Here is a 12815-nt window from a genome sequence, read left to right as displayed (position 1 = left end):
AACAGAACCTCTTGCTAATAACACATCTCAGGAGAGTAAAAAGAAAAGGGAAAGGGATGTACAGGGTAGTAGTAGTTTTTTTCGAGTACAAGAGAAAGTAAATTGCTTTTCTTTCGAGAGAAAGGAGCTACAAGCAGATAGTTACTGTGCTGCAAGCCTTGGGAGAACTAATTACAGAGATGAATTGAGAATGAAAAGGATCACGTGATGGTCATTAAGAAAAAGCTCAGCAGAGATTAACGAGAGGAGCACAGCAATGCAGGCAAATGCATCTATTTGCTGCCTGAGAGAAATGTATAAACTCCACTGCCCAGTTAGAAGCAGGAAAATTTATTCCACTTGAGGATTCAGCCTTCATGAGGTTTATATCATAGAGTCAAACTTACCACTGAATTGAGTCTCTTCCCAAACTGAGGAGAACTCGGTAGCCTTTAATGCTGCGATGTGCTAGTCAAGTGCAGTGCTGGAACATAATTCTAACGGATTTTCCTCATTAATTTCTTTCGCTGACAAAACCAAAAAAACCCCAAACAAAACCCCAACAACAACCAGAAAGGAGAGGGTCATAGAACCATAGAACCACTTGGGTTGCAAGAGACTTTAAAGATTATCTCGTTCCAGCCCCCCTGCCATGGGCAAGGACACCTTCCACGAGTTTGGATCATTGCTTACTGTAGTCCTCACACTGTTAAGGTGGCAAGTCAGAATTGCTTTGGGGTAACTTGATTCCTCTTTCTTTGCTTGACTGCAAGCATTTCTGAGTTTAAAACATACAATTTTTCTAGGTTAACTTGTTGGGATTTTCTGCAAACAGCAAATTATCTCTTTCCTGGGAGCACTTTAATTGTAAATACAACTTTCCTGTGAGACTGTGAGAAGCTTGAGCATGGATTAAATCCTGGTTATTTTTTGCTTGTCACTGTACAAGGTACTCCATAAGCTTTCTGCATGTTAGGAGAAGGTGGAAAACAATCACTCTGAAAGGTTCATCTGAGCTAGGCTGTTCTTGGAAAACAGATGCATGCCTGCTGCCAGGTGCCTGTAGCAAGGTAGTCTCTCTTATTGTCAAGAAAAAAGCTGTGATATGCAGAGTCCCAGAGGGTGTCAGGGTGATCAGGCTACCACTGTACGTGAAAGCAGGAAAGACCCTCTACCAGGTGTATAAGAAAAACATATAATCTGGTGATTACTGGTGATGCATTCACATAGACCAGAAACAGGTCTCAAAGTTGCTGAGATCTCCATCCATTACATATTTTTTTAAATCAGCAAGTTTGCTATATATTGGAAAAAAGACATACTTCTATATAAAATATACCATCCATCCTATTTCACTTCTTTTGGCTAAGTTCTGTATTTTTCTCTATTTCATGTACTTCCATGCAATCTAAGCCTCCTGTAAAGAGAATCGTTCAGTTGAGCAGCCTCAAGTAAATAAAAATTTTAATCCCCTGCTAGTTTAAATTCATAACTAATCCTGTTATGATTCAGTAAATGTTTCATTTTACACTTAGCAGTGAATTTGTGAGGCAAATTTTTGTCACTGTCTGCTAGAGACTCCATTACACCCTCTGCATCTTCCTCATAAGGTCTCAGAAGTTCTGCCACATGCACATCTGATTTGAGTCTATGATAACAGCACTTTGTAGCACTTTCACTGCTAAGAGCATGGCAAAAATGCAAATTAAATCCATCTTCCTCACTCAACTGCATAAAGGAAAGAAAAATTTAAATGATGGGTTTCTCAGTAGCCCCCAGCAAGTTTCCTTTGGATTTAACTGCCACTTAGGCATTGATGCTCCTATGTACTGCTTGGTGCATTTCAATGCTGTATTTTCTCCTGTGGTTCCACTTGCTGAATGCATTAAGATTCTGAAAAAATGGTTACATCTCTCATTCTTGGTGATCTCTGTGTCTCAGTATCAACCCCAGATAACTTGGAAAACATCACAGCTTTAGTCAAGTGTGTCAGCGTGCACAAGGAGGGGGAGGGAAGGCGCACAGACCTTGGTGCAACGACTGCTTACGCTCGCTGCTGACACACATCAATGCTTTCATTAATGATAAATCGTTGTATCAATACAAACATCATTAAACTGCTGACTCTGCTTTGCTCTGATTAAAACACATCGCACTTTATGTGCTGTCACCTCAGAACCTCACAGGTTCACTTCACTATGGAAACCATGTGTTTGTCCAAGCCCTGTTATCTAATGTAGATATTAAACCTGATGTGCTGCCTTCTTGTTAGAAAATAAAGATGGTGTTAGAAAAACTATTTGTTTCTCAAGGACAATAATCGCAATGATAGCTTCAAAAATAACACTGCAGTTCCATGGTGAATAGATTTCAAACATTATACAGCACAAGGGTAACTTCAATGAAGTATTTACTTTTAGTGAAACAAAATCTTCATTAATATCTAATTACTCCCTAATATTAGAGCTTTGTTCAGTGTTTGGGAAATATACCCACAATTTACAGCCTGAGCTCTTACCAGGAGCTCTGAGCACTGGCATTCCCATATACTCTGCTTAAGGGAATGTCTGAGATAGTAAAATTACAGAGATTTAGCTAAGGGTTGCTAATGCTTTTCCAAAAAAAGAATCAATATGTGCTGCTGTAGCAACACTTTAGAAAGCTAAAACTGTCTAAAACTTTACACGCAAAGGCTGAAATCCTCACCTCTGCTTTGATTTCTGTTCTTAAAGCAGACAGCAAAGAAGCACAAGCCCACTCCAGAAAGCCCAGTTACAGCAAGGGTGGAACTTTGCTATCCACACTGGCACATAAAATAGCCATCAGGTATTGTTTTCAGTTCCTGGTGGGATTGTGTGCACAAAATACCAGGGTGACAGGCAGAAAAGATAAAATTCAGATGAGGCAGCAGTCATGAGTTTGAACAGCCACAGGAAACTACCTCAGATGGGAAGGACAGGGCAGGGAGAGGAGCTGTTTAAAGCTCCATTTACCCAATCTCCAGATAAGTTGCTCTTGGCAGGAGTTGCAGAATCCCTTGCAATAACAAGAAAATATCTTGGCCCTGTTAGTGATTTTAACATGAAAGGCTCCTTCCCCTTGCTTTTAGAAGCAAGTTAATTAATAGTTTCCTAGAGCAGTGACTTTGTGACCACAGAAACCTGCACTGGGCAGTGCCTCCCTGGGTTCTGGCAAAATGCACCAGCCCAGCTCAGTGCCACAGATGCCATTAGATACAAAAACATCACAGATTTGTTTGCATGTAGAACGTACAGGTTTGTGTTCACACAGGATTTCTGTTTTAAGAACACTCAGAAGTTGGGGGTGAAGGTGTCATTTCAGAGATGACGACTGAAAGCCAGCCAAGGTTCAGCTTTGTGATCTGTGGCAAATGCTCACTAAGATGCTGAGAGATTGCGTGACCTGGCCTAAACTAGCTGAGTTGAGCTTGGCAGAAGCTTTTGATGAACTTTTCAGTAAAACAGAGAAATTACAATCAAATTTGTTTGACTCTGTCAAATCCAGACTTGCTGCATCAGGCTAAGCTGAATATATTGCACCTACATGAAAATCAAAGAAAGTTAGCTGAGTTTTATAAGTGGTGTGTATAAATATTTTAAATATTTGAATAGATGAATAAACATGAGGAAAAATCTTTAATGGGGTGCGGGGAATGACACAAATTCAACATAGTTACAGTACAATTTATGGGGCTCACCTACAGATATTCCAGAATTTTTGTCACACAATGCTTTCATTAATGAGAAATAATGGTATCAATAAAAACATGATGAGCAGCACAAATAAGGGATTATCTTTGTAGGCATGTTGGTGTCCATCTCCAGTTATACTGGAGCACATGAGAGCCTGCATTACTGCCCTATACCTACAGGTTCTTGGTCAAAGCTGCAAAACTGTTTTCTGAGTAAAACAATTATTTTTAGATGCTGCTGCTAAAACACAGTTCAACCATAATTATAATTAAACAGGCACCCACATGCTGCAAAGTGTAGCACAGTCTAACCACAGCCACAAGCATTACCTCAAGTGGAGCTCCATGCAGAGGGATCTGTTCCCATAGCTAAATTTGCTCTGGGATATCTGCAATAAACTGAAGGCTACAATCAGGCAGCCTGTGACTCATGCAGTGCACCATTTTTAATGTCTCTTATGTGCAGAAATGAAAATAAAAGCAGATCTCTTGTTCCCAGACTCCTGGAGGGGGCAGTCCTACAACTCACACTGTTTTATAGACCTTTGGTCACTGAAGGGCTGACTGACACCCATGGCTGAGGAGCCTGTGGCAAAGGCAGCAGGAAACAAACAGTACTTCTTAATTAAAGTGTTTTATTCAAGCTGCAGCCCCTCACAGCAGACACATTTCATAACTTCTATATCTATGTTCACACAAAGATTGATAGACAAACCCAGCCTTGAAAGAACACATAAAATTTTTTAATGTTTATTTTTCCATGGAAAAGCTTTACAAGGAGAAAGAGGCTGCACAGGAGAAAGCATACATTCTTTAATCACTGTTTATCTGTTGGTTTGATAGCCAAGGCTGACATGTCTTCTACAGCGTATTTATTTGTTCTCACAATATTACAGGACATTTACCTTTTATTTAAAAAGGATCATCATCTATGAATATTGTTAAGAACACTGTTAGGCAACACTGTCAGTGAAGAATTTACATGACCTACATCAGCTGTAGATGATGTGCTTTCAATTCTTCTCATATTTTGTAACAACAAATGTAAACCGCATTTTTTAAGTGTTCAGATATATGGAAGGCTTTGCATCAAATGTAATGGAGAAACAAAGGTTTAGTATCTCAAAGAGCAGACAAAAATATTCCAATGCCCACAAAGCAATACTGACATTCTCAAGGAAGAAAATAAAATTCCTGTCTTTCCCCTTAAATCACCTGGAGACATTTATTAAGGTGTTAAGTGCCCAAATGTGACTTTCCTCACTAGCACTGTACTGCTGGGATTTTTAGATATCCCAGCAGCAGAACCTAAATGAAGTTACATGTTTTCGCAGTGAGATAACCTGACCCTTCCTGACTGCCCCTACACACCACCTTTTGCTGTGTAACGAATCTTTGCTGATCTATAGAACAGATGAAAACAACTCCAAAACAAAGACCAACCCTCCACCCCTCAAATACCAAGAGGTGTCACCTTTGCCCCTTTAGATCAGTGCACGCTTTGCCTTCCATCTCACTCAAACCACAATTTCAGCAAGCTGTTTGAAGTCTCCCTGCCACGTTTGTTCTGAAGTGTACAAAAGAGGTAACAACAGTTTCAGAAGTAAGCTCACAAGATTGAGAAATAACTGCATTTTGTAAGAAAAGGAGTTTGACAAATAAGCACCGTAATTTCAAATTAATTCAATAACATGACAGAGAAGGAAAACTCTTCACAGTTTCAGAATTAGTAGAATTAAATCCCTCTGAAGCTTGCAAACCATGAAGGTCAAATACTTTATTCCAATCAGTACTCCAGTATTTCTGTAAAGAAACACTTTCAAGTATTGTTACAAAAGGCACTGATTTTTTCCTTCAGCCATCAAGACGTAATAAAACCACAAAATTTCAGTCACATTGGGCCAAACTCCTGGCCCTAAAATTTGCCACTAACCTTGGAGCACCTGGATTTCACCCAGTCACCGTTTAACAACTACCTTCTTTTTCTTTATTGATTTTCTTACAAAATCACATAGATCCATCACAGGTTTTAATGATACAAAGATTAATGGTACATTAATGGTAACAACAGAGAGGAGAACATTTTAGTTGTTTTAATTATATTTTAAAAGTGAAATTGGACACTTCTGAAATTAAATATTCAATAGACAAAACATTTAGCAATTTTTTTTCTCCACTTTACTATCAATTCATTTTTAAAATCTGGAAACCAGATTCGGAAATCTGATTCAGGCAACTCTCAGGACAGATCCCCTGAACATATGGTTCAACCCAGTATTTCAGTTTAATCAAAAGCTTGGAAAATAGGCTCTTATTAAAAAAAAAAAAAAAAAAAAAAGGGAAAATCAAATTGGGAATTGCTGTTTTGCTTTCTATGCAGTCTGACAATGGCCAGATGGGTTGAATTTCTCAATCCTTAGTCAAAATGGGAAAGAATACAGTGTGGAATATCTCTCTTCTGAGGCATGTTGAGTACAGAACATTAAATTAAGGCAGATGTATGAACAGGTTTTCTTCAAACGGGATTTCTTTAGCTCAAAATTGTCAATGTTTCAAAGGAACCAGGCAAGACTTTAAAAATACTTGCAATTCTTTTGCTTAGCCCTAGAGCCTGCAATTGGACAGAGTTCCCTCATATGCTTGAAAGCAATGGACCACCAAAGAGGTAAAATAAGCAATATTTAATTATAGCCACACAAACATTCCTCAACTCACACCCAAGGCTTCCAGCTTCTCATCTGCAGCAGGAGTGCATTACCTGACAATAATTAAACAATCTGCAACAAGACAGCAAATTACATAATAGCTAAAATATTTAACCTATAGCAGCTAAAGTATTTCACCTCCAGCATCAAAGTTTCCTGAAACTAAGAGCCATCAGAATCCCTGCAGAGGCTACTCAAGTTTGAAGGGATGTTCTGGGACACCTAGAAACAACTTCAGGACCTCACTGGACAGGGCCAGAGGTAAAGGTAAAACTTCTGACAGTAGCTGCATCAGTGCAAAGCTTGATGAAGCCAACCTGAGGACATCACCTTATTCTAATGCCATCTAGAATTACTTGCTATTTACATCCCATCCCTGAAGCAGGGGAGGGGCAAGGAGCTGGTGGAGGGAATTATCCTTCCTACGTGGACCCCTCCATGGTAACAACATACGGGCTGCGTTTCATTGTGGGAACTACACAAAGGAGGAAAGGACAGACCCAAAAACCTAACCAAAATCCCCCATAATAGCATGACAAAGAAACCAAGATAAACTTGGAAACTAAATCATAGGTGTGATGAATTCTGAACAGGAATGAATCCTAATCCTAAATGAGAGTAGTGATTTTACTTGTCAGAGTACAAAAATTATAAAATACGTATCAGCTGCTTCTGATGGAAGACAGTAGTGAAACTTGGTTATATGAACATAATGGAATGTAAAATATTAGAAATATTGTTTCTAAATGAATGATCTGTTGTTGAATGCAAAAACAGATGTTGTGATTTAATTAAAAAATAACCAGGTCTCACATTTTCAAAAATTATCTCCAATTACTTGTCACCATCCTTATGGGACAGAGAAACTCCTCTAATCCCTGACAAACCAATTGCAATGAAAATTGTAATGATAAATTCTGAATACTAAATATTTGCTAACATAAACCAGTAATATTAATTGATTATATGAGTAAGTGACCTGGCAGATTTGAGTGCAGAGTTACTGGGGGTGACTGAGGAGCTGCTGTGCATGGGAAGTTCTCCTTAGGTAGCACAACTGCAGCCTGGAGAACACAATGTGCCACAGCAAACCTCACACATTCTACAACAAAGAAAACTTAATTTTGAGTTCACACGTCTGTGGGAGTGTAGCCTCAACGTGTCTTTGAGGTAAGTCTTAATGAATACCAGTGATTTTAAAAAATTACACATCTTAAGAATGTACATAAATCTCTGCTATTGTCTGCTGAACTATAAACCATTTAAAACTAGATCTATCACTCATAACTCTACAGAGTCAGACATTTAAAGCTTCCATGTATGTAGAAAACCTTGTTAGGAATCAAAAGTTCAAGACAATTTGTGGTCAATAGTGCCTCTCTCTTTGCTAAAATAAATAGTCAATAATTAAAGGAACAAAAGGACATGGCCCTACATAAGAAGGAAAGTCTCTTCATTTTCATCATCCCCCTTCTCTGAGCAAGAGGTAAGGAATACATTTTTCCTGATTTTCTCTCAACAAAACAGTTTTACCCATGGTTTCAGCTACAATATTTTCCTACTGAAATAAAACCAGTGCATTAAGAATATATACAATATATTGGAAGCCACATGCACCTTTTCTCAGGATAAGCAGATAAGGCATTTACCTGATGCTATAAAACTACTTCTCATGTATCACTCATCTGGTCTGCACTTGCTTGGTACCACACTACCACAGCATTATACAAACAAAATGCTCTACAGGTGGAAGATACGAGAAGCCAAACACAAACTAGAAGAAAGTAAGAAAAAGCATTCAATAGAAAAGCCAAAAATGATGTAAGAATCTAACACAAAAAGAAATCAACCAAAAATGTATGCATAAAATACGTGCCCATCAATAGGTTTACACAGCCATCATCCCTACCCTTCCTTCAACAGAAGGGAGCAAACTACAGAAAGATATTACTGCATTCAAACAACATGAAAGAGCTATTAAAACAAATTACGCTCCCTCTTCAAAACCACATAATCTTTTTTCTAGTCTAATAAAAAATATTATACTGCAATTAAATAAAATTACTAAAAACATCTCATGGAACTATTAATACATCCGTTCAAAACCAAAAAGCTGTCCCAGAAGTGCAAACACTACAACTAAAATCTTAAAATGCCACTGAACTCGTTTCCATTATACAAATCAACCATGACCAATACTCTTTAGAGACTTGCTAAAGTCATTTAGTGCTTTATTAAGGTTTGAAGCAAAACCTGTTTAAAGCCAGTAGAAAGCCATGTTTGGAAAATGCCTTGAATTAAATACTTTTACTGTGAGACAGAAATCTGGGAGTGCTGAGCCATTCCAATTTGCTTGGAATTTTTATATCAGGAAACACCAAAAAACTAAGTTCCCATACAAAGAGGTAGCAATCATCAATATATCCAATTTTTCAGTACTTAGACAGAATAGTAACATTTCCTATTTTTCTGCATCATATTTGGAAGATGCTTTCTGGTACTTAAATAAATTTCTGTAGCTTGTACCTGCTATTCTGTTTGCCTGTCTGGTGGAATTTATGGCACTTGTTGCTTTACTGTAAGAGCATCCTGTAAACCCTGGAGGAAGAAATGGAAATAGTATCCCTAAATATCATAAGCTCTCAAAAAATCTGTGCTTTTCTAATCACAGAACATTTGAATGTCTGTACATGACAAGTGAAACAGAAGGAGTGACTCTGGGAATGTGCATCCTTATCCCTTGGACAAACAAAACTTGTTGTTAGACTACATGATTAAAGGCCAATCACAGTGAACACACAGACTGAGCAAGGAGAGAACACTGAGATAGAAAATATAACTACGATACTGTAATTAAACATTATACACTCTAGTTAAATAAAGTGAGGAATAGAGCCTTTCCCATACAGCAATACATTAATTAAAAGTGTCAGTAACAAAACAGATTTTTGAGTTTTTTTTTAATATTGGCATACAGGCAGAATTTGATGACCTGATCCAATTGAAATAGAAAAATATAATGTCATCTTAGCTGAAAATTTGAGCTGGGGCTGTTCAGCCTGGAGAAGACTGGAGAGACCTTATAGCACTTTCCAGTACCTGAAGGAGCTACAAGAGCTGGACACAGACTTTTGACAAGAGCGTGTAGGGGTAGAACAACAGGGAATGGCTTCAAACTGAAAGAAGGCAGATTTAGATTAGATATTGGAAAGAAATTTTTTACTGTGAGGGTGGTCGGACACTGGCACAGGTTGCCCAGAGAAGCTGTGGATGCCAGATCCCTGAAAGTATTCACAATCAGGCTGGATGCAGCTCGGGGTAACCAGCTCTAGTGGAAGGTGTCCCTGTCCATGCAGGGGGTTGGAACTAGATGGTCTCTCAGGCCCCTTCCAACCCAAACCATTCTATGATGGGACAAAATGAGAGAAAAAAGATCTATCTGATGAATTATATGTTCAAGATAACTGTAGCAGTTTGGTTCGTTACTCTGAACTTCTGAACCTAATGCTTGTTTTTTTCAGAGAGCAACAGAAAACCTGCAGGCTATCTAGAAGCTGTTCTAAGGTTTCCTGGCTACTATCCAAAGGTAAACAGACAAACAAAAAATGGTGAAAGACTGAGTTTTACTAAAGTGTAAAAAATAGTAAATGCCCAAATCAGTTTCTTTATCTTCAATCTCCCAACAGCATTTGCCATCTGTGAACAAAGCAGCAAAGCTTTTTCACTCTTCAAAATGGCATGTGAGAATTGAGAGGCTTACCCAAAGGAGCTGAAACACTGAATTAGAAAAGTTGCTTAAAAACCAAACATAAGAAAAATAGTATTTCAGCCCTTACTTTGCTGACAGGTGAGATAACAACCATTTCTGGTGCCACAAAGAACTCTCAGATAAACTGGCATTTCAATGGAAGGAAGAACCACACCAATCCATATGGTTCCCTTAAAACAAAAGCCTCTCGGGTTCATGACCAACATTTCTGTCAGCTTTCAAGTAAGAAAAAGCAACAACAACTGATGCTGGGGATTTACTGAAAGGTGTCAGGAATAATTGTTTTAGAAAAGACTATTAAAAAATTCTTTCACTACTGCACTTCATAATATGTGTGACAATACTATCTTTCAACTTAAAACAAAATCATCTTCTCAGAACTGATTATCATGACCAGAGCACAGAGCCTAACCTAATTACCACTTAAGCACGGTGGAAGCTCTTCCAGTTCAAGTAATAAATTTGCACCACCACTATCACCCCGCCCCTACTTACTACAGCAAATTGAGGGAATTTTACTTGCAAAACATTTAAACCCCAAGGGCAGAGTTTTGCAACAGAGTTTTAAAGCGTCCTACTCAAAGATTAGGTTACCAGTGTTCTAGCAAAAGATCAGAAGCTTTAAAGATGAATGTAAATAATCCATTATCAAATATACAATTCTGGTTCAGTGGCCACTATTACAAATCCAGGGACTAACAGTGACTTCAAAGGACTCTGAATCAGACTTCAAGAGTGCAATATTCTTCATAATATTATGTATATGCAAGACAGAAGTCTTCAGACAAGTCTTTGCAGAGAAATCATAAAAATGGGAGTGAATCACCCTGCTTGAAATGGTTGACATTTAATTTTTGCAGTGTAGATATTCAACCATTACCTACCACTTTCTATAAAACGTAGATTAGTATGTATCAGAAAAACTCCAGCATAGCTTTGTGGTGGCTATTATATATATATATATATATAAACACATTGCAGAGAGGCACATTTTTTGTTAAAAATCAGCATGAAATTCTTCTGCAGGAACTTGAACACTTCCCCTTTCACAGAAAATTTTCCATGAACCTTTGCTCTTCACGTAAGGCGGTCATGTTGAGTTAAAGCAAAATACTCAATTTGCATAAAACTAGAGCTGCATCTAGTTTAAGATGTATTTTCAAAATACATGTGTTGTAAGTGTCATTACAGAAGAATAAGCAAGATACCTCTTTTACAGACTGGAGAAAGAAACTTCCTTTTGACATTCTATTAAAATGTAATAAGGGCACAAAAGGAATTTTGAAGTGTTAGTCCAAAATGATCTACTCTAACAGTATGTACAGTGCAAAGATCTTACAGTAACATCAGAAAGTAACACCAGCTCTTTCAAATGGATTCTAAAAATTGTTGTTCATTTCTTAAGACTGGCAGACCTCCAGTATGTTCACAATTGGCAACAGAGTCTACAGTACTACAAAGTTATTGCTGCTACTGTAATGCAAAGAAATGAGGTTGTGATGATAAATTTTCCCGTTAGGCTGTAGAGAAAACTACTTAATTTAACGAAGCATATTATTTCTTAGCTTTGTCATAAGCTCTAGGAAAAAACAGAGCAAAGTTATCTATTTGAACTTTCTCCCACAGAAATGGTGGATAGCAAAACAAAGTGTGAAATCAGCTGGCTTTGTGTTAGTTGGTTACAAAGGTGTGTGTGAGTTCCACTTGAGCCGAGCTGCCTTGGGCTGTGCCAGCAACCTGCAAGGGCTGGCTGAACGAGACTCCTGCCATCATACAGGCACTGCTACCTTTGCTGCAGTAGTAGAGGCACGCTTTGATGGCCAGGGTGGCTTCAGCTGACACACAGCTCCCAGGTAACTGAAAGGGAATGACAGTTTGACAGGAAACATCCTTTATTTCTCCTGTCAGACACTGTCCTTGCAGCAACCAGGCATTATCTGTAAAAGAAGAACAGATTTTATCATTAGGGTATTTAACACCACATCTGAAAGCTACAGAAAACACTAATTCTACCTATAGGACAACAAGGACTTTCCACATGCAAACATTAAAGGAAATTTCCTTCCTGATTTTTCCAATTGTGAACACAACAAAAAAAAAAAAAGAAAAAAAAAAGGAGAAGTAATTTACAAATGCTTTTTTATCAGTCATTTAGAGATGGAGAGATCCATAGCACTATAGGTGTATAAATAGTACACCTAATTTAAATGCAATGGAACTGCAATTTCTCCTATACACTCTTAAAAGGATATTAAAATTTATTCTGATAAGCACAAGCAAAACTTCTTAAATTAATGGCTACCATACATTTGTATCAGAGATCTATGACACCAGGTAAGATATCTGCCATAAATGCATTAAACTGCAGGTAAAATGATGGCATTTACTGCTAGAATGAAACTTGAGTTCCACATTTATTTAAATATTTGACAGTACGTGAACTGAAAAATGATCTGCACACTACATACACCTAACTCATTGCATTGAGCCATAATGCAGCATGTATTAATTCAAACGAAGAGTGGTCTACCACGTGTTTGGCTTTTTTCAATCTTTGCACTCCAGCTGTTAAATGCATCAACTCTAAATATCATGTGTTGCATCACAAGGTCAAACAGGAACACAGGACAGGGAGGGATATCTTGATTCA

General features: G+C 37.9%; 1 protein-coding gene across 1 annotated transcript in view; it reads right to left on the bottom strand.

The window, feature by feature from the left end:
* Positions 1-4425: 4425 nt before the first annotated feature.
* The window catches only part of NHLRC2 (NHL repeat containing 2), a 33835-nt gene continuing 25445 nt past the window's right edge, over positions 4426-12815 (bottom strand). Inside the window, exon 11 of the mRNA XM_042019347.1 lies at positions 4426-12102. Coding sequence (XP_041875281.1) covers positions 11837-12102 — 266 coding nt within the window. The 3' untranslated portion in view covers positions 4426-11836. The remainder of the gene's footprint in view (positions 12103-12815) is intronic.

Source organism: Corvus kubaryi, unplaced genomic scaffold (assembly GCF_017639235.1).
Source record: "Corvus kubaryi isolate FWS band 111438036 unplaced genomic scaffold, C.kubaryi_AGA036_p1.0 138, whole genome shotgun sequence".
NCBI lineage: Eukaryota > Metazoa > Chordata > Aves > Passeriformes > Corvidae > Corvus > Corvus kubaryi.
This window is presented reverse-complemented; position numbering and strand designations above follow the sequence as displayed.